We start from the raw sequence: 20,381 nt of genomic DNA, 5'->3' as shown, positions 1-20,381 counted from the left end.
GGTTGCCTGTCTCCTCCCCTGACCCTTAATTGGAAAATTGAAGTTTGACTTATGTCTCTGAAAGCCAACAGCTGAGGGCTTGAAAAACAGAAAAATCCTGTATTTAAAAGTATTATTGCATATACAGAAAGTATTCAAAGGGATGTCAGCGTTAAACATCTGCAGCAGTAATATTAAACTATTTAACAGTGACAAATATTTACAGTTTTGTGTGTGGTGAGGTGTTTTCATAATGTTTTGTTTCTTTTCCTAAAGGCATGGTGTGAAAGTTTCCTCTGCCACTTGTCAGTTAATAATAATAATTTAAAAAAATTATAAGGAAGTCAGTGTATTTACTAGTACTCCGTGATCCAAAAACTCTGGTCACAGAAGCCCCACCTACCTGCTATTTGCATCTTTCGCTCTAAAGGAGCAGCCAATCAGAAGAAAGTTGCATTAAAGGGTGAGAAGCTAAAACAGCTTGTTTCAGTGGATCGGTAGTAAGGATTTTATGAACTGTGAATCAAGTAGAGAATAAAAACATAAAGGTGGAAATGAGCTTTTCAAGAAGAGCATTTTGTTTTCAATGCGAGTTTCTGTGAAATAAACAGACTGCACACCATCCATCCTGCTGACTTATTCCATTTTAATAAATAAATACAGAAAAATAAGTTCATGGCTCCATAGAGATGTGGTCCTAGTTATAATGCAGGTCAGTAGACAGAGACGCACTGAGGAAAGACAGGCTGCAATCACACAGAAGCAAATAATTTTATCCCTCTACTGCACAGATTTTATGCTTCCACGGCTGATGAAACATGAGCGATAATCAGATTTCACGTGACGGCCGCTCTTTATGTAGGTGGGGAACCGACGATGGCGGGTCCTGATGAGAAATCCAATTTGTTGAGCTCATGAAGCTGCAGTGACTGACAACAGCAAGCTCTGGTTACTGAACTATAGGAGCAAGATGTAGCTTATTGTACAGCTTTGACCTTCTGTCACCCTACAAAACATTACACCTTTGTATCTGCGTTGAAAAGGAAAAAATACAGAACACACAGAGCCATTATATGTCAAAATAATCCCACATGGAGAGTCTCCTCGGCTACACAATAACAAGCCATTGTGGTTGGGGCCGAATGATCAACAAATCTAGCCATCCAGTCCCCGGACACCGCTTGTTAAAAGCTGCCAGCTACAGTAGTCATACTGTGTGCAATTCATTATTCAGTGGGTTACCTCAAGGTAATTACAGTCACACGAGAACATAGAAACAACGACTGTCCTGTCAGGTCCAAGACACGTGGAGGTATATTGTGATAAATGACAGTATTAACATGCGCAAAGTCACATATCTCTTTAGAGAATTCATATCTTTGTCGCATTATAAAAAAAATTAATCAAGGAACATTATATCTGCTCATCCAAAATAATAATAATAATAATAATAATAATGATAATAATAAAAAAAGTTACCATGTTTAGCAGAATTAAAAAGAAAAATGGAAGATCTGCATCCCAATCAGTGACCAGTGAGTCTAGAAACACTTTATATGGTAAGTTAGGACAAGCCATTCTATTAATATATATTTATATATGTATGAAACAAGGATTAAGAGGACAGGAAATCATATCATCTCTGTCCTATCATATCATAACAGTCTCCGTCTTTCTTTACAACAGCTTATAATAAGAGCTTTCAAACACAGGCAGGATGTGCAAAAGGAAAGTAGTGCTACTCTGCAGCAGAATCAGATTCCAAATAAAGCGCGTAGACGGTCACATAATACATCTGTGCATCCCAAAAAAAATCTGCAGCTATTTTAATAATTATCTGTTTTTCTCCAAAAAAAAAAATCCAACAGTCGATGTTCTCATGATGTCAAATCTGTCTATTTTTTAAAAACCTCTTTTTTAGTCTCAATTTAAAGAGAATTCAGGTTTTGGTCCACTGGTCAAACACCCTTTCTCACAGTTTCCTGACAAAATAAACAAATCCATCATAATATTTGGCTGACTGATCAATAATAAAAAAAACACTTGCAGCTCTAGTTTAAAGGTCCATCTTATACATATGTAATAAAATAAGGAATCTGTAGAAGATAATCAATTAATGACTTTCAGAGCTTTTGCAGTCGAGACTAAAATGACACCGCTGTGATGTGAAGTATGAATCCATTTTATGCTGTTAGGCACCATCAAACAAATAAAATGGACTTTAGCTTATTCAATAAAAACTGCTTGTGGTTATCAGATCTCTCTCTCTTCTCTCTCCATCACCTTCTTTCTTCAGTCTCCCAAGTTCATATACAGTTAGGTCCAGTAAAGTTTCTAAGCTACACATTGGAAACAGTCTCGTTTAGTTCTGTGGTGGCTCCTGTACACAGCAGCAAAGGGACGAGGTTCTACTAAGTTTGACTACTGTACTCAGCACCAGCTCTCTGGGTGTTTACCAGACGAGCAAAGTGCTAGAGCGGAGTGTTTGCACGTATGAAGCTGTACACGGTCCTTCATGTACACTCAGCGGCAGAAAGCCTCAGCAGCGAGCTCAGCGGTCTGCCGCTTCACGCGATTTGTTCTCGGTAGCCGGTGACCCGCGGACCGCTAAACAGCCCTTGTCTCCCTAATGTGGAAGCAGCACAACAAATATCGCCGGGGCCGGTTTCACTTAGAGCACGTGGCAGCAGTTGTACTGAGCCAGCGGCAGGATCTTGGGCTTGTTGTGTGTCGGTATGTTGAAGGCCAGAGCTTTCTCACACAGAGGAAACTGAAAGAGACGCTCACGAAGCTTCACGCTGTGCCGTTTTCCCTGCTCCACCCTCGGGGCAGACTCCTCCCGGGTCGTCGCTGCGCTGTGGGGCTGACACCTGTCTGTTAAGAGGTCATCTCTACCGCTTTCTCCTCCCCTGTCGCCTTCTCGTCCTCCTCGTTGCAGCTCCATCTTGTTCCGCCTGGCGGAGGACACCGGGGAGTGATGGGGGTCAGGTTTAGGGAGAGGAGGATGGGGTTTGTTGGTGTTGTTGTTGGGTTCCACCTCCTCGTCCTTTCCTTCCTCTCGGGCTGTGATGTCATGCTGGCCCTGACAGCACGGCACACCCAAAGCCAGCTGGGAGAATGGCGAGACTTCAGGAATCTGACTGACCAGCCTGTCTCCATGACTGACTGGCTGATCTGAAATCACACACCCACTGTCTTCAGTTTTGATTTCTGTCTCCACCTCTGCTTTGTCCCCCTCCTTCATCACCTCCAATGAGCTTCTTAACTCTTCCTCTTCACTGCTGTCTTGATTGTCTGCTCCATCCTGTGTCTTTTTAGTTTCTCTTTCTGGCTCTCCCTCTAGTAAAGAGGCAGAGCCTTCCCCTTCTTTTATCATACTTTCGTTCTCTTCCTCCTCCTCCTCCTCCTCTTCTTCTTCTTCCTCCTCCTCCTCCTCACAGATCTGCTGAAGTGCAGGAAGGTTCTTGGTGATGGGAGGCTCTTCAGCTGGAGGTGGACGCAGGGTGAAGCTGAGGCTGGGCTGCCACGGAGCAGGGAAGGGCTTGTCAGACGATGGCCTTGCAGCGAGTAGATCCCCGCACTCAGGCACTCCTGAGTGGGGAGAGCTGGGAGAAAGGGCCCCTGAGAGCCAGTGCGGTGGGGCCTCTGGACTGAGGAGGGCGTTATCCAACCCCTGGAGCCAGTGGTGAGCCTCAATCTCATCAAGTGAGGAGCGGCGAGATGGATCTTTCTGCAGCATCCTGGAGATCAGACTGACAGGAAAGACAGAGAATTTTATTGTTTGATGGAGGTGATGTAAACGTCTGTTATACTTTAAGCGATAAGCTTTTGGAGCGACTGATTTGACACAGAAAATGACCTGATTCTGATCTGATCTAGGCCATCGGCACACTTATTAAAACCCGTATGTCCAGAAGGATCTTCTGTTCTATTCAGCTCCTCTTCTCAATTGAAACACACCATTGTGTGACCGAGGGCAGAGTCATATGACAAGTGCCGGGTCAGATGTTCGAGGATGTGTTTGCTGCTGCAGATAATCTGACAAAAACCACAGGGCAGAGAGTATTTATGGCTGCTGCCTTTTTAACCTCAGAAGACCGAAGACAAGCTGGAAAAAACCTTTGGGGAGGAAGATGGAAATAAAGCTTCTGTTTTTTTTTTTTACACACACACTCTTTGGTATTCAAGGCTAAGGCCTTTGACTCCCCACTTGTGATGTAAATAAAAAACGGTGTGTAAACGATGTATTTCTAATGGTGCCCGTGTTGTACAGAAACGGCTCGATGATGACAAGAACCGTGAAATGAGCCTAAAAAGTGGCGTGCTGCTGAAAGTCAGATTTATTGTTGGTTTACTGGCCAGTAATCTGAACTTCCCTCTTTCATAACACAGAGAACAAAAAAGATTGGTGCTTGCACAGCATTACAGTCAGATGGAGGTCTGGACTTTGACACCTTGATTCTTTTCTTTTTCAGTCATTGTAGATTTGCTGCTGTGCTTGTAATCACTGCCTCACTGAATGACCCAATTTTCTGCAAGCTTTAGCTGATGCACAGATGGCCTTACATTTGACTCCACAACACTTTGGTACACAAAGGAGCTCAGTGTGACATGTCGCTCAGACCAAATTTACATCACATTTTTTTTCAATGACCTTTTCCCTCACAAAAAAACAAGACGATAACTAATAAAAATATTTGCGGTCGCCAATGCGGACCCTCAGACTCTTAGTAGATGCACCTGTGGTATAAATGTCAATATCCTATGTGACTTCCTGCTTGAGTTATGGGATTCTCAAGTTTTTCAGAAAATTTGACCTCTGACCCTTTGATCGAGATCATTGAAATTTGAACTTGTTTAGGATATTTAGTAGTAGTCAATATCATAATCCTGCGTTGCCTCGAGTTATCGTGTTCACGCCGCCTGCTCAGCTAAGGGGTAAAAATGAATGCACAAGGACAAAAAAAAAGAAAAAAAGATGACGTGTACTGACACTTTTATCAACAAATTAAAACAAGATGAAAATATCCTCCAGAGACCAGATCCAAGATCGGCGATCAAACTAATGAAGTTATGTAGAAAGGTTTGGAAGTGACCCAATCAGAGGTAATCTCCTTGTGAGTGGGGGCGGTACATCTAGCTCCCAATTCTCTCCTTTCCTCATAAAAAAAAAACCCCACAACAAAATTACATCAATGTGGACAACAGGCAAGAAAATACATATCTGATTTTTGAAAATTAATGTTGTGTATTTGAATTGACTTATTAGGATTTGAGAACTTCCTGGTTTATGTTCACAGGACATCCTGCAGAGGTTGTAACTGGGTTTGGAGCAAAAACTAAAGACCCAGAAGTTTCTGTGTTGCAATGTTTGGGATGATTCTCACACTGTTAGGGAGAACTATATGTGCAGCAGGGTAATGGAGCCTTTGAGGAAACTAGGACACTGAAATTATTCAGTGAAACGCACGCTAATGAGATGATTTTACGGTCAGCAGATTTTTAACTCATCTACTGAACAGCAGAACCCTCTGGCAGAGAAATCAAAAATAAAGCATTCAGAATAATAAAACCTTTTTCTTCCTCTGAAGATCTGGCCTGAGAGGACCTTGATTGTAAGCTAAGATTTTACTCACTCTCTGCACTCGTCAGACACATGTTCAGGAATGGAGTAACGACAGTCCAAAATCATGACCAGAGTCTCGCTGTCGTTGGTTTCCTGGAAGGGAGGGACTCCACACACCAGCATGTAGAGGATCACCCCCAGAGACCAGATATCTGGAACACACACACACACACACACACAAAAATCACAAAAATTTGCCTTAAATAGCAAATAATTTCCAGACTGAAAATAGCCTCCCATCCCTCTGCTCTCTCATCATAGTTAGAATACTCCGAGCTCCACGGGTCAGATAGGGTATTTAAAAAATTGCCTTTTTGAATGTAGCTCTACTCATTGATCTCAAGTGGTCTCCTGTCTGCCTTAGAGCAACAGTGAGGTCTAGGGTCAGGGTACACACAACAGAGCAGCTCAGATTAAACTACTGCATTCCTCAATGACGTGAAACAATCTAAGAGGAAAGCTTGTGAGTAACAGCTGGATGTCCGGTTTTTAAGAGTCAAAACTTTAAGCGCTAAGCTGTAGACAACTCGGCTAAGCGCTCCTGACCCCGACTGTAAAACCACATTCACACATGCCCGGGCTTCCTGACCGACAGCACTGCTGACAGCGTGCCCTTTTCCCGTCTCCTCCCTTTCCTTCCCCTTTTCCACTTGCCTACCCTCCCTCTCCCGTCCTGATGTAGCAAGAGGAAGTCGATTCACACTCAAAACGGCCTCAGTGAGGCAAGAACACAGCAGCCGGGTCAAGGAAACTCACGCAAGCTGAGGAAAGCGATCTGAGGGCTGAAGGCCATAACAAACAGATGGCTTGTTGTGGTGTTGTGCTATTCTGAGAATGAACTCCCTTCTATCTTTTATGCCTCTTCTCGTGTTGCTTCCCAAACACTGGAAAAAAGAACACTGAACACTGTTTGCATTGTGTGCCAGCCCCAATGTAACACTGTAAATATCACAGATCGTAAATCTTCATCGCTAAAACCTGTCTCTGCTGATATCCCGTTTCCTTCGTGTGCGACCTAAAGGGTAATTAAAGTGGTCTGACCTTGATTTTACAGCTTTTGCTGCTAATCTTTCAGTTTTCCCCTCCACTGTGGATTCTTCAGGGAACACTGCGCTCCACATATAAAGCTATTAAAACTAATTTTTTTAAGCGTATTTACACATCTTTTGTGTTCTTTCCTGCAGAAGAATTACAGCTGTGAAACCGAGACTGAAACTATGATACAAACACTTGTCATGCCTGTACTGCGATACCTCTGAGGGGCTGTTAATGCATGGTTAAAGCAGGCGAGGTCTGGTAAAAGCCGTAACGCTCGTCAGAATTCAAATACCTACATTCAAAAACATTGACCGTTCCAAGGGGCGAAATCCTAAAGATTTTAGTGCCTCAGCTTCTTAACTATCAATCCTTCATTAACCAGCTCATATTACTTGTCCTTTAATTCAGCTTAAGGCTCAACCTGTGACATCAGTGATATCACAACATGAACAATAATCTCGGTTCAAACTAACTGTCCACACCAGTAATAAAATATTAAGCTGTACTCCTGACTGTGAGAAAGACAATCATCACTGGTTAATGAGGTTGTGTTATGAGATAATGAACTAAGGGGACACAGCGTGCTCATTTAGTAACATTTGTCAGTGACACAACCAGTTTAAACCTGAAGGGAACTGACGTTTAAAAAATGAACATCACGCTGTATCAAAAGAGACTTGATATTACTGAACGAGACCAAAAAGTCATCCAGAAAGATACTTTGTTGCAAAAGCAGACAGTTTGATCAGATTTCTCTATTTGAATTTAGTTGAAAAATGCCAAGAGACATGCATAAAATAGCAGTTTTGTACCTACAGGATGATTACCAAAGAGGGATTAGCTGAAAACTTACCATATTTCAGCAAAATAAATTTGAGGAAATTGGACAAAAAGAAGAAGTGGGAGTCCCTTAAATCTATCAGCAACACAGAAACAGTATCTGAAAATTATGACCTTAAGAACCAGGAAAACAAAAACAAAAAACAAAGACCCGCCTTACACTGTATTTCCATTTATGTTTGCATATGTCAATAAATTGCTGCCTCGATTTCCCTTTTTCTTAATGAAACAAAGAAATGAGTACAAATAAAACAGTAGTAGTACAACAAGTGCTTTTTAGAGTTTAGTTATGTTATGTATGACAATCGCTTCGTCTTTTGAAATTAATTAATTTACACATATACCCCAGCTATTTTTTATTTTTATTTTGGAGGGCTTTTTCAAAACTTTTACTAGTTTACAATAAAAGGGAAAGAGTGGGAGAGAATGGAGTTGGGCTGTAGGCAGACTGGTTTTTAGATCTGAGACACATTGAACAGATTGGAGAGACTGAGATAACCAAAAAGCACCACTGAACGACCCTGTACAACTCCTCCATGTAATACACTGTACACACCGTAATAGCTCCACCCTTTGCACATGCTCTACAGTAAAATAACAAATGTTTTACAGGTTAGAGTTAAATGTCAATCATATATATTTCACCTCTATAATAGTCTTGATATTTAAGTGATTTGTATATATTAGTGATCTTTCTTTGTAATATATCATATTATTTAATTAGGTTAGTCTGTTACTGTCTTAGAGCAACTGTAACCCACACAATTTCCTTAGGGATTAGTAAAGTATTCTGATTCTGATTTTAAAGGTTATTGCATTCAGTGCTAACAGACACATGCTAACACGCTACACACAAATGTTTCCAGTAAAAAATAAAATAAAAAAAAGATTCAATGGAACAAAGTGAATCAGCAATCTGCCGATTCGATTTGTTCCATTTAAAGCACCGGATGCACATGTTCGAACTCTTTACCCTTTGAAATCCTACTAGGAGTAACCTAGTATCTGTCATATTTCAGGCCTGCTTATAGAACGAAATGTTTGCACCAGAAGTAAGTAAATGTGGTCTCTGCCTATGCAGCTACCCCATAGGATGTGGTCATCAAACCACATAATTGTCAAACTTTATGCAATAGTTCAATGAAACTGGAGAGCTGTCCCACACTGGTGCTACAAGAAAGACGAGCAGTAACCACAATAAATAACATTTATACGGAAAATGTGGGGGAGGTTTAGAGTTAATAATAAAAATGACACATGTATTACCTGAGACTGCTAGACTGCTAACCATAACCCTGAGATGCTCTTTGTTTTCTAAATATCGACATCCGTTTCTCAGAATTGAAGCCCTTGTGGACACAGCACACTTGCAGTGCAATCAGTTTTGCAACTAATTTAGTTCACATTAGTTTAAAATAACACATAATAGTGGACATGTTTTAGGGCACAGGTAATCCTGAAACTGCAGAGATGCAGTGTGCCTGCAGCTACACACACCGTTATAATAACACAAAACAAAACCCTCCTTATTAAATCCTGAGCAAGTCAGACATAAAAGGATTTCAAAAATATTTTTAGGAGTATAATAAAACATTGTGGTACATTCAAATCCTCCTCCATCCAGTGATTCTCACATGTAACAGCCCCGTATGTGATCAGACATCCAGCCATTGTTCCACATTGTTCTCATGACAGTCCAAACAAGAGCCCTCAGTTCTCACCACACGACTATCGCACGCACGCTCATGCACACGCTAATATTGGTCCAGGGACGTATTATGCAACAGGGAGGAGAAACCACTGAGTGCTGGGAGTGTACTTTTCTCTGCTCACTGGGGAATATCACACATTCTTACCATGCATTAGTGGCCTGCTGACAGGACAAAGATCAACAGCAGACACACACACATACATCCATACAAAGTAAACACAAACCAGATGCAGATATAGGCTGAATCACGTTAGAAAATAAGTTAAACTATGAAAACTGTTGCGATACAAAACCTCGTGCACAGAATTCACTGCAGCTTCAAAGAGTTAATGACTGATCTGTGGTTCTCTACTGGGGCCATCTCCTTTTAAGTACACTTTTCAAGGCCAAATACGTCAGAAAGGGTCAGCACAGCTGACTCGTTTCCAACGGGTCCTCAAGTTCAGACTAAATATAAATGCAGCCCTTTTTTTGCCCACATTTGGCCAGCATGAAAAATGCTGTTAGATCATCAGTAACCGATGTATTACAGGAATTTCTCATGATCTTGGGAAATGTTATTATTTTGATATGATTATCTTCTAAGTCTTTCATAAAAATCTTGATAAGGAAGGAAGTTGTCAATACATGAAAATACATACTCATATTATTTTAATAACTGTGAAGTCATCTGGTGTGGTTACCTTGACATGAAACTGTGTTACTTCAAAAGAAATGCAGTAATAAACTTAAAACAATAGTAAATAACAACACCGGCCAAAACGCTAAATTGGAACATTAATGAAATAATGTGATAGTTTTTATTAAATTTTTTTGCAGTGCGTATCAAAAATTCAGGCAAATTACATTTAGCGAACTATTCTGGACCAAAACTGGCATTCATACAGATACTTTTCAGGTTGTTCTGGTAAATGTAATTTTACTAATATTGCTACTGAATCATGTGTTCATCCCCTTAAAACAAATGTGAAGCTTACAGTGAGCAGACTGGAGAGTCCACACAAAAGTAGCTGAACTAGTCAGGAAGTACAGTTCCCCCCTTAAACACAACAGAAAAGTATTCAAACAAGGTTTTGCTCTGTAGGCACTCTTATGACAAAGTCAGGAACTTATTTTGCTGTGCCATTGATATCTTAAAATAGAGACCAGTTGGTGACCTCCTTGGAAATCTCTGGGAAAAATGTCTATATAAGAACAGTCTCAACTGACTGGTGAGTGGCTGCTGCACCAAAACCCTGCTAATGACTGCTTTAGTTGCTAACAGATTGCTGCTGTTGCCTTCAGTTTGCATGACATGTACCGATTCGTCTGCAAATGCTCGCTATTTTCTCACCAAACTATAGTGACACTGTAAACACCTTCAAAATAAAAGTTGTATCTTACTGCTGCAACCAACACATTTGGTCACAATTTCACTGCCATTTGATGAGTAATACAAAGTACTGGTGACCATGGCAACCTGCAGGCAACCTAAGCAATTGCAAGGAGGTTTTCGGTGCAGCACCGTACACTTTTTTTGTGACCAATTCAGCTAGCAATTTCCAGAAATCTCCAGTAGCCACTGGCCATGTAATCAACCAGTAACTACTAGATATCTCCACCTCAGATAATATACTGGTTGCCGACAGGTCTCCAGGCCTGTGTGACTGAAGCCTTACACTGACTACTGAAGTTTAACACATTAAGAATGTATTTATTTATTCAGAATAGGATGATGCCATTTAAAATACTTTAGCAATCAATTTCATTTATGGATATGCCATCAGTTCATTAAATTAACAGAAAATTTCCCCCCGCCCTGGTATCACAGAAAGCCATGTTGCTTTCATGTTGCTCTCTTATCCAACATGAAATTCTGAAATACTGGAATTTTAAAAAATATGCCAAAATGCATGTTTAATGTTGAATTCCTATTAAAAAAAAGTGCATCATTTTCCTGGATTGAGATGGTCAGGTGGGAAGCGTTTGCTGACCTGACGCAGAATAACCCTTTAGGCTACTTTCGGGCAGGTGACAGCAAAGACTGTTTAAAAGAACAAGAAAAAAAAAGTTGAGAAGCATTTCTTAGGTCCTAAGAGAGAGCCATTACAAATCACATGCTGTGCCCAGAAACATCGACTGATGCACACTGTTGCACAATATTCCCCCCAAGAAGGATGCATCTGTTTTTGGATTTAGTTGCTAAGAGATAATCTGTTCACTGCACCATTATACTTCCTAGTATGTGTCAACGTTGCTGGTGCTGTGGTTTTCAAGCTTTGGAAAAGTACTTGTTGCTACAAACAGTCAAGCAGCCTTGAGGTTGATATGAAAACACCAACAAAGAGGTTTTGTGCGGAAAACCTCTCGGTAAAGAAGCTCTTCCTTGGTCTAAAATAGGATGTTCAGAGGGGGCTTTACATGTGCTACTCCCCACTGGGTAATGAGCAGCCATGACCCTCCACCCTAAAGCAGACAAATGAGTGGTGTGTATGATGTGGCAGCCAGATACAAAGACTGAACACATTTGTCGACACTGGAGAGCACATCAAAGAGTTCAAAGCCACCTGTAACCCCCAGATTTCATTACTGTTTCTGACTTACTAAGCACTGTATCTAGCATGTAGGTATTTAGAGAATCTAACTGACACAAAAAAGCCCATACATTTAATGCTTCAGTCTGTAAAAAAGCAGCTTTTCCTCTATCACATTTGGGGGTTTTTTCTGATTATGCCATCTTTATAACGTTAGTGCATTTTGCTGAACCTTTCCATGGCAACCAGCTGTCAGAAACACAAACATTTGTAGCTGACTCTCAGAATAATCAGCCAAAAGCAGAAGTTCCTCCTGTACAGAACATACCCGACCACTTTAGCTCTTCCTTTTTTCTTATCTGACATTTCCCTCAACTATATTGCACAGCCCTACTCTTTGTCATAACTCACCTCTTGCTGTCATATTTACATTTGTTCAGGAAGAGCTCTTTCCCACACTGATAAGCTACTATTTTTGTCCTCTTTAATTTATGACAAACTAATTCTCATTAGCCAGTGACTGGGAAAAATAAGGAAAAGACCCACATATATCGTTAACACGATGACCTTGGTCTGTGAAGCCTAACAATTACACTTAGAGTGCAGAAAGTGTACACACATGCACGCACACGGTAAAGGGCAGATATTATGTAACTGCAGTGTTTATCTTTTTCAAAGGCAAGAAGTCCTGCAGACATTCCTGCCTCTACTCTAAATCATATGACCGTCATCAAACACCAGCACCACGTCTTCAATCAAGCTGCATGTTAACTATTGCTGGACTGCAGATTTTGAAAGTTTTACAGTATATTAGGGTTTTATTATGATTATGATTATTATTATTATTATTAATAATAATAATAATAATAATAATATGACTTTTGAACACGACAACATTTTTATTGGTTTATAATGCTTCACTCTGCTGCTAGAAGGTTTTAATGTCATCATACATAAAGAAACAATAAAACCAATTAAACCAAAACAATAAATAATGTACTCATATGCTTTCATTAACAAACATTAACATCTGACAAAGGGCTAGTACAGAGCCAGTCCTTAGCAGGCTGCCTGTTATCTTCTTCTGTCAGATACAACACCTCTTATTGTTGCTGCTGTTTTTTTAAACACAGTCAGCATACAGCAAGCTTATTAGTGTTGCAGCGTTGGTACGATCTCCATTCGGAGTTCTTCAAAACTTTCTGTACACTTTTTATCATCATGCATGATCTCGGCCTCACTTGATTCCCTGTCGCTGTGTAAGGAGGAGCTCTGAGCTCAGAAGCAGAAAGAGCTCTCATCCTTCATCCTCCGACTTTACAGAATGTTATGCTATCTAGGTAGCAAGCATTGCCGAGCATGCTGCATGGTGTCTTTCAAATTATTGCCCCCCTGAAGAGAAGTTTCAGATTATTAGCTGCTGCTTTATATTGCATTTTGTACCACATAACTAGAACTGTGGGTAAGAAGGCTGAACAGTTAAAATAGATCCCCTCTCCCCTGCATGTCAGTCCAATATTATAGTACATGTAAGCCCCTTGAAAAGCCACAGAAGCTGCTTTGTCGATTTACTGGTTTGGTGACATCCTGTATAAAGTTATCAGATGTACATCTAGTATACTTTCAGGCTTTAAAGTATAAAACAAAATCCCCACAGCAGCCTGATTATATCAGACTGAAATATCAAACGGACACAGACTGCAGTCTGTGTGTGCGCGTGCAAAGATAGGTTTATGAGTCATCTTACTAAGCTGAGATCACTGAGGGACATCTCTTCTTCTGTGCAGCTCAGGATTACGACAAACATTCATGAATATATAGATGCATGTGTGCACGGAGTGATGGAAGTGTACATTTCTGTCAAAGTGACGACATAAACATGAAATCTACAGTTTGAGTCACACTAAGACGAGCAAAAATAGAACAGAAAAATGCGCTTCGAGTCAAGTGAAGCAGAAAACAGGCTTAAAGGATGTAATAATAATAAATGGATTTCAATGGACGCCCTTCGAGTGGACGCTTTTAGAAACAGGAAGTGACATTAAAAAGGAACTAATGCAACTTGTAAGTCATGCTGAAGTTATGTGTGCGTGTGAAAAGATTCTTCAGATCACAATTCTCATCTTTACGACACCCATAAACAATATAGCAAATTCAAAGCACTGGTTTCTTAAATTACAGTTTTTCTTGTTTTGATCCATTTACATGTGCAAATGCCAGTAAAAGCCCTTCTGCAAGAGCACAAACTATTTTACATTCAAGACAGATGCATTTGTAGTTGACAGAACGGCAACCAGACCTTGCCGAAATCCAGCCTATTCCAGCTTAGCAGATAAGACCACCGACATCCCTGAAGCCCACATGCTGAGTTTGCCTGCCCCCCCCCGGGATGCGCAAGACCAAATCCCTCAATTCTCCTTCTGTTTCTATAAACTCAAATCCCACAATCTATCTGCCGGCTTCACCTCTAAACTCCCACAAATCCCAACAGTACAGAGCAGCCTTTCTAGTAAGGATAAACAGTGATGCACAGTAGTTTCTCTATCTGCTATCTGTCTCTGTCCTCATCTCCCTCTCGCACACATACACACACACACAAATGCTTGTTATGCAGAGTGGGGGCATGCTGGTGAGCTGCAGTGGTTGGTTCCTCTGCAGAACGTGCCCAGTTGGCTCATGACTGGCTGGCTTGCTTAGACTGACCCAGATACACACACTAATCCTCAACGGATATACAAACACACACACACACACAGACAATTGCATACTAGCACACAAATATGGAAGAGACACACTGAGACACAAGGAAATGCACAGGGATACCTACACAGGGTCAAAGAGACAAATATGGGCACCTACTGTTCACCCACACAAACAGTTGGGCTCACGGAAACAGACAATACAGGCTTGTTGGTGAATTTTGACTGTGTTAGCAGTTTGTTGCAGCTGCATCAAACACAATCAGTAATTTTTCCACCCATTGGCAACAGCACATGACAAAACAGCTTCATCTTATCTTACCTAATCTGCTGACTCTACTGTGTGAACAAAAGATCTTCAACAGCCGTCAACCAGACTTTAAAAAAGTAAGTTTTTCTAAACTACTTAATCTAAGGTTAAGAAAAAGAAATGTTAAAATCCTCAGACGAAAATGTATATTTTAACAACTTTGCTCCCATGACGAATGGGTAAAATCTGATGTGGGTGCCGACAATGATAAGGCGTCTGGTAGAAAGCTACTGAATTTACCCTCAGGCAAGTTTGCTCTGCTCAGAGTGGAAAATAATTAAATGACATGAAACAGATATTGAAGCCTCGATGGCAAAATTACGCATGCTAATCAAAGAAAAGAAAGACTTTGATGCTGCATGCAACCTCTGGGCATCGCTCAAAAGTACAGAGGCCTTTAATCATTTCATTTTTTGAAAAATCTGTAAATTTGTTTCTCTATTAATCGATTTTACGAGAAAAAACAGAGCACACTGACTGCTTTAATTTCTCCGTCGTGTATGTGTTAGAATGCATAACAACTTAAGCATTCCAATACACAAAACAAAGTTCATTATCAATGTCTGCTATTTACACTTTAAAAATGTTCAAGTTTGATAATACAAACACTCCAGTGCAGTTTGTGCTCACCTGTCTACTTATGAGCCCCTGTCACTGGTTTTACTGGACTGCGAGTTTTTCCCACTGTACTTGAGAGGGCCACCCAGATATATTTTGTTTATTATTGACACTTTATATAACTGAGACAACAACTACCTACAGTCTTTCCTGGCTAGTGTGTCTGTAGAGACATGCATGTTGCTATTATGGTGGTTGTTCAGCTGTCTCGAGGCTTTCGTTCAGCAGCCAGATGGACTCCAGCTTCACTCTCTTGGAGTGCATAGTCCTTTTTTCTGTTCTGGAGATCTGAGGTAAGCTGGAGGCTTGCAGAGCAGGCCAAGAAGGCAAGCTAGTCCATCCAAAGGATGAGGAACTCACTGTCGAGGCACCTGATTACTGCCTCGTTAAATGTAGATATAGAATTAATGACTACAATATAATTATTTACTTGGAATTTATTTAGGAACACAAGGAAGTATTGTGTGAGTATTGTGAGTATTTCTGTGGGATATATCATAAACCTACTAAAAATACTCTTACATTCTACCACTGTTCAACAGTTTGTCAAATATTGTTTTTCCCCCCTCATAATATTACCATAATAACAGAGTATAAAAACAAAGCCAACAAAGCGGATATTTCTAAATATGATGATGTTATATAAGACTAATTTGCATTTTATGTTTGCCTCCCTTTGTCCAGGTTTGCCTGGCAGCTTTAAAATCTCTGATCTCAAGCTCAGCGCTTAAAAAACAAAACAAAATAACAACACATAGATACAAAAAAGAAAATACATTTTCTCTGTCTCACCCACAGCCGGAGCATCGTACTCTTCTCCCAGCAGAATCTCAGGAGCAGAATATGCCAGCGACCCACAGCTGGTGGCCAGCATCATCCCGGGCTGGAATAAGTTGCTGAACCCAAAGTCAGTGAGCTTGACGGCGCCTTGCTGAGGGAAGAAAACCACGTTCTCAGGCTTCAGGTCCCGGTGCACTACATGCAGCTGGTGGCAGTAGGACACAGCACGCACAATCTGGGCGAAGTGACGCTTGGCGGTAACCTCGGCCACGCCTCCCTCGTGGCGGAGGATGTAGTCGTAGAGGTCACCGCCCTCAGCCAGTTCCATCACCAGGTAGAGAGTGGTGGGTGTGTCGATGACCTCGTAAAGGCGAACCACGTTGGGATGCTGCACCCGCCTCATGCATCTGATAATGGAGGGACACATTTAAACAAAGATGGTTTCAACCATTCATCTTGAACAGCAAGCTTCTTAGTCTGAGATCAGTATCTGTTCAATCTTTATTTTTTATCATTCATACCTCACTTCCTGTAAGAGGTGGCTCGTTGCCATTACATCTAGTTTTGTCTTGTCTATCATCTTGACAGCCACCAGTTGCCCCGAGTTGACATTACGGCCCAGTTTAACAACAGCAAAGTGACCCCTGCCCAACGTCCGACCCAGATGGTACAGTCCGCTGAGATCAGAGCGACCAGGGCTGCTCTGCAGGTCCGGATGTTCATCCTGGGAAGCATTTATACCTCCAGAGGAGTCCATATTTAAAACTGAGAGGGGCTTCACAAGGGAGCAGGTGGAAATTGGTTGCGTGAAGGTGTCAAGGACTGAAAAAAGGGAGGGAAGGTGCAAGGCAGCGAAGTTCCTCACTGCTGAAGAGTCGCCTGGTTGGACAAAGAAATGACAACACAATGAAACTAAATTGACTGTGCTGATTATTTTGGCCTTTGGCCCGAAGGGAAAAGGGCTTTCGATGAGGTCAGCTGCTGCCGCTAATGCCTCATCCCATCAGGCACGGGACCAGAAAGAGGCTGATATTAAACATTGCTTAACGAAAGGCACAGAAAACAGGACACGGTTAAATTAAGTAGCGAGGACTAGATTAGAGTGTAGCAGAATTACAGTCTAGCAATAAGAGCAACAGAGTGTAAAATATTGTGTTATTGTCTGAGGGGCTGCGTTTGGCTCCATCTCAAATAACACCATCAAGCACAAATGGCACGCTTAATCAATACTGTAACAAGAAACCATAATGTACATCTGTGCGCGTACGCGAGTGTGTTTGTGTGTCATTAGTTCGGTTAAGAGGGTCACAAGGTGGCAATAGACCTGATGATATCATCATTATATCATCCCCAGCTTCACTGCTGCTTTCTTTTGATTTTTATTAGGTTATTCAGTTGGAGGAAAACAGGTAAACACACGGATGGGAGTTCATCTATAAAGGTGAAAAACAGAAAAATAAAGTAGATGTTGTTCAAAGTTACTAGAAATTAAATCTTTGTTGTGTGGGAAAACTTTAAGCCCAGTAAATTAAAAAAAAAAAAAAAAACGTTGTTCTACACCTCTGAAGTATCCATTGGCAGCTAATAGCCCCTTTAGTGAATAAAACCTTAAAAAAATTGTAAATACTGTTTCTTAGGGGTTGTTTTGCATCTCTGTAGGTACTCTGTATCTGTAGTTATTCCATAATTTCTGTAGAGTCCCTTTGCTTCACGGTGTGATTGTTCTTTTGTGCCTACCTGCAAGTCAGTTTTTTACATTTCTGTTTTCATTTTGATTTCGTTTCAGTTATTTCCCAGACTCTGCTTGCTTTCGGTTTAGTTTTTAGTGTTAAAAATGTAGCTAATATTGTTTTTTTCCACCAAACTTTTAGCTTTTATTTTTCTCACGCCGTAGTTGTTTTCACAACTTTTTTCTTCCCATAAGCAGAAGAAACTTTTGCATCTTTGTATCTCTAAGTGGGCTTTTCTCTGTGACTTTTCTGTTGTTTTGAGTATCTGCAGTCACCGTGCATCTCTTTCCACAGTTGTTTTTCTCTACTTTTTGTCATGTTGTATCTCTGCAGTTGTTTAACATCTCTTTGCAGTCATTTTCCACTTCTTTGACGGGAGTTTTGAGTGTATTTGGCATCATCTCTGCTTGTTTTTGTGCCTTCTCTCTAACTGTTTTGCATCTCTTTTGAGTTAGCGTTCACTTGATTACACTGACAACTACAACAATCATTTCAAACAAAGGCTCAGAGGACCCTTTTGAGCTATTCTGAGGCAGACATATGATTTTATCAAAACGGACAACTGTTTTTTTCATCTACAACCTTTTACACTATGATTTATTTATCACCAGTATATAACGCAGCATCACTATTATCGGCAGCCTATTTAAAGCCCCTCTGAACAGCTTCTCCGGGCAGAATCAGGCCTCCCTGTCTTAGATATGTGCTAATGTCCTCGGTTGTACAGTTGTATCACATCCACTGCACCCCGTAATCCTGACTCGGGGCTGCCACACTTGTGTTAAGGCCAGCTGTTCTCTTCTTGGCCTCAACTGCAGTCCCGAGTTGGCACACACACGCACGCGCATGTAGTCATCCTCCAAAACAACCATTACCAACAACCTCACGGACACCGACAGAGCTACGGCAGTAAAGTGCCGTTACTGCTGTGAAGATACAGCGGTGGCGGCGGTGCTAACTTACCATTGTCGTGTAAATATCCCGAGTAGCGAGCGGCTCTTTCGGTCACTCCGCGGCTCCACGCTCGGTGTCCCCGCTGAATTCTGCTGTGTGAGTCGGCAGCTTCTTGCTGTCTTTCACAACACTCCCATGTTCCCGGTCCATACTTTTCTCATGACCGCCCGCCTCACTTCGCACTCTCTCCGTGTCCTCGAGCTCCGCGACCGCGCGCCCGCTCATCGAAGTTGCAGAACGGAACTTGTCGTGCGCGCGCGCGTGTCCGGCTAGCTTTTGACGTCAATGCATATTTCGTCTCGCTCGCTCGCTCGCGCGGAGCAGCCAGCGGTCGCGAGCCTCTTGTACGCAGTGAGGAGAGGAAAATAACTGAATGGACGCTTCGGAAGTCCAAGAATTATGTAACGGCTGAGGTGTTTCGCTCTGTAAACAGGAGCAGGGAACAAAGAGCTATAGCATAGCGTACTGACAGGACAGGGGCCCCAGGACAGACGCACAGCGGGGCCCTCGACCTTACAAGATATCAAAGATGTCATGAGTCTTTGTGCTGGTTTCGTTTTTCTTTGCAACCGCTCTTTTTCCTTCTATCTATAGTTCCTTTATGCTTCTCTGTGCCACCTCTTTGTAATTCTTTTCATTAGTTTCAGTGTTATTGTTGAAGATTTGTCTTTTTGGTTGCCTTTTGGATCCTTGGAGGGCAGTTCCCAGTTCCCATACAGCCACTTTATGTTTCAGTGTGAAAATTTTTGCGTGTGTTATCTTTGCTTTTTATATTCTTTCTCTCTTCATAGTTCAAATGTAAATACACTATATTGCCAAAAGTCTTCACTCACCTATCCAAATCTTGAATTTCTGGTGTTCCAAACACTTCAACAGATGCATAAATTCAAGCACCTATGCATGCAGACTGCTTCTATAAACATTTGTGAAAGAATGGGTCGCTCCCAGGATCTGAGTGAATTCCAGCATGGTACCATGATAGCAACCATAAATATTCCACAGTAAACTGTCTGATATTATAACAAAGTAGAAGAGGTTTAGAATGGCAGCAACTAAGCCATGACATACTAGTCAACATTCACAGCAAGTACAATCACAGCAGATGCTGAGGTGCATGGTGCACAGAAGTCACCAACTTTCTGCAGAGTCACTCACTACAGAGCTCCAGACTTCATGTAGCCTTCGGACTAGCTCCATAACAGTTCACAGAGAGCTTCATGCAATGGGTGAGCCATGGTCTTAGATGGTTAAGACTTTGGTTAAGGCTTTGAATTGGGTTTGATGATCTAAGGATCATCAAACCCAATTCAAAGCGTCGGATGCAGTGGTGTAAAGCACGCAACCACTGGGCTCTAGGAGTGGAGATGTGTTCTCTGGGGTGATGAATCACACTTCTCTGTCTGGCAGTCCAATGGATGAGTCAGGGCTTGGCGGTTGCCAGGAGAACAGTACTCTCTGACTGCACTGTGCCAAGTATAAAGTTTGGTGAGTGGGCGTTATGGTGTGGGGTTGTTATTCAAGAGTTGGGTTCGGCCCCTTACAGTTTTTTCTGAATGCTTAAACCCTAACTGTGATTCTTGTAG

General features: G+C 41.5%; 1 protein-coding gene across 1 annotated transcript; it reads right to left on the bottom strand.

The window, feature by feature from the left end:
* Window positions 1-605: 605 nt before the first annotated feature.
* On the bottom strand, window positions 606-19,042 carry snrkb (SNF related kinase b). The gene is made up of 5 exons (XM_085464551.1): window positions 18,808-19,042; window positions 16,636-16,993; window positions 16,127-16,521; window positions 5,616-5,757; window positions 606-3,731 (listed from the first exon to the last, which is right to left on the bottom strand). The coding sequence occupies exons 2-5, from the start codon at window positions 16,869-16,871 to the stop codon at window positions 2,651-2,653; spliced, it is 1,854 nt and encodes a 617-aa protein (XP_085320677.1). The 5' UTR covers window positions 16,872-16,993; window positions 18,808-19,042; the 3' UTR covers window positions 606-2,650.
* Between the last annotated feature and the right edge of the window lie 1,339 nt (window positions 19,043-20,381).

This window comes from Copadichromis virginalis, linkage group LG7 (assembly GCF_057382275.1).
Source record: "Copadichromis virginalis isolate Kocher_CV1m ecotype Utaka linkage group LG7, C_Virginalis_male_GT1.1, whole genome shotgun sequence".
Classification (NCBI taxonomy): domain Eukaryota; kingdom Metazoa; phylum Chordata; class Actinopteri; order Cichliformes; family Cichlidae; genus Copadichromis; species Copadichromis virginalis.
This window is presented reverse-complemented; position numbering and strand designations above follow the sequence as displayed.

Bases quoted from the DNA above. Each gene is read 5' to 3' on its own strand.
- snrkb (XM_085464551.1), bottom strand. From the start codon at position 16,871: ATGGACTCCTCTGGAGGTATAAATGCTTCCCAGGATGAACATCCGGAC. The intron at 16,522-16,635 runs GTATGAATGATA...CTCCATTATCAG, and splicing joins CACCTCTTACAGGAAGTGAG to ATGCATGAGGCGGGTGCAGC. The intron at 3,732-5,615 runs GTGAGTAAAATC...CTTTCCTGTCAG, and splicing joins GTGTCTGACGAGTGCAGAGA to TCTGATCTCCAGGATGCTGC.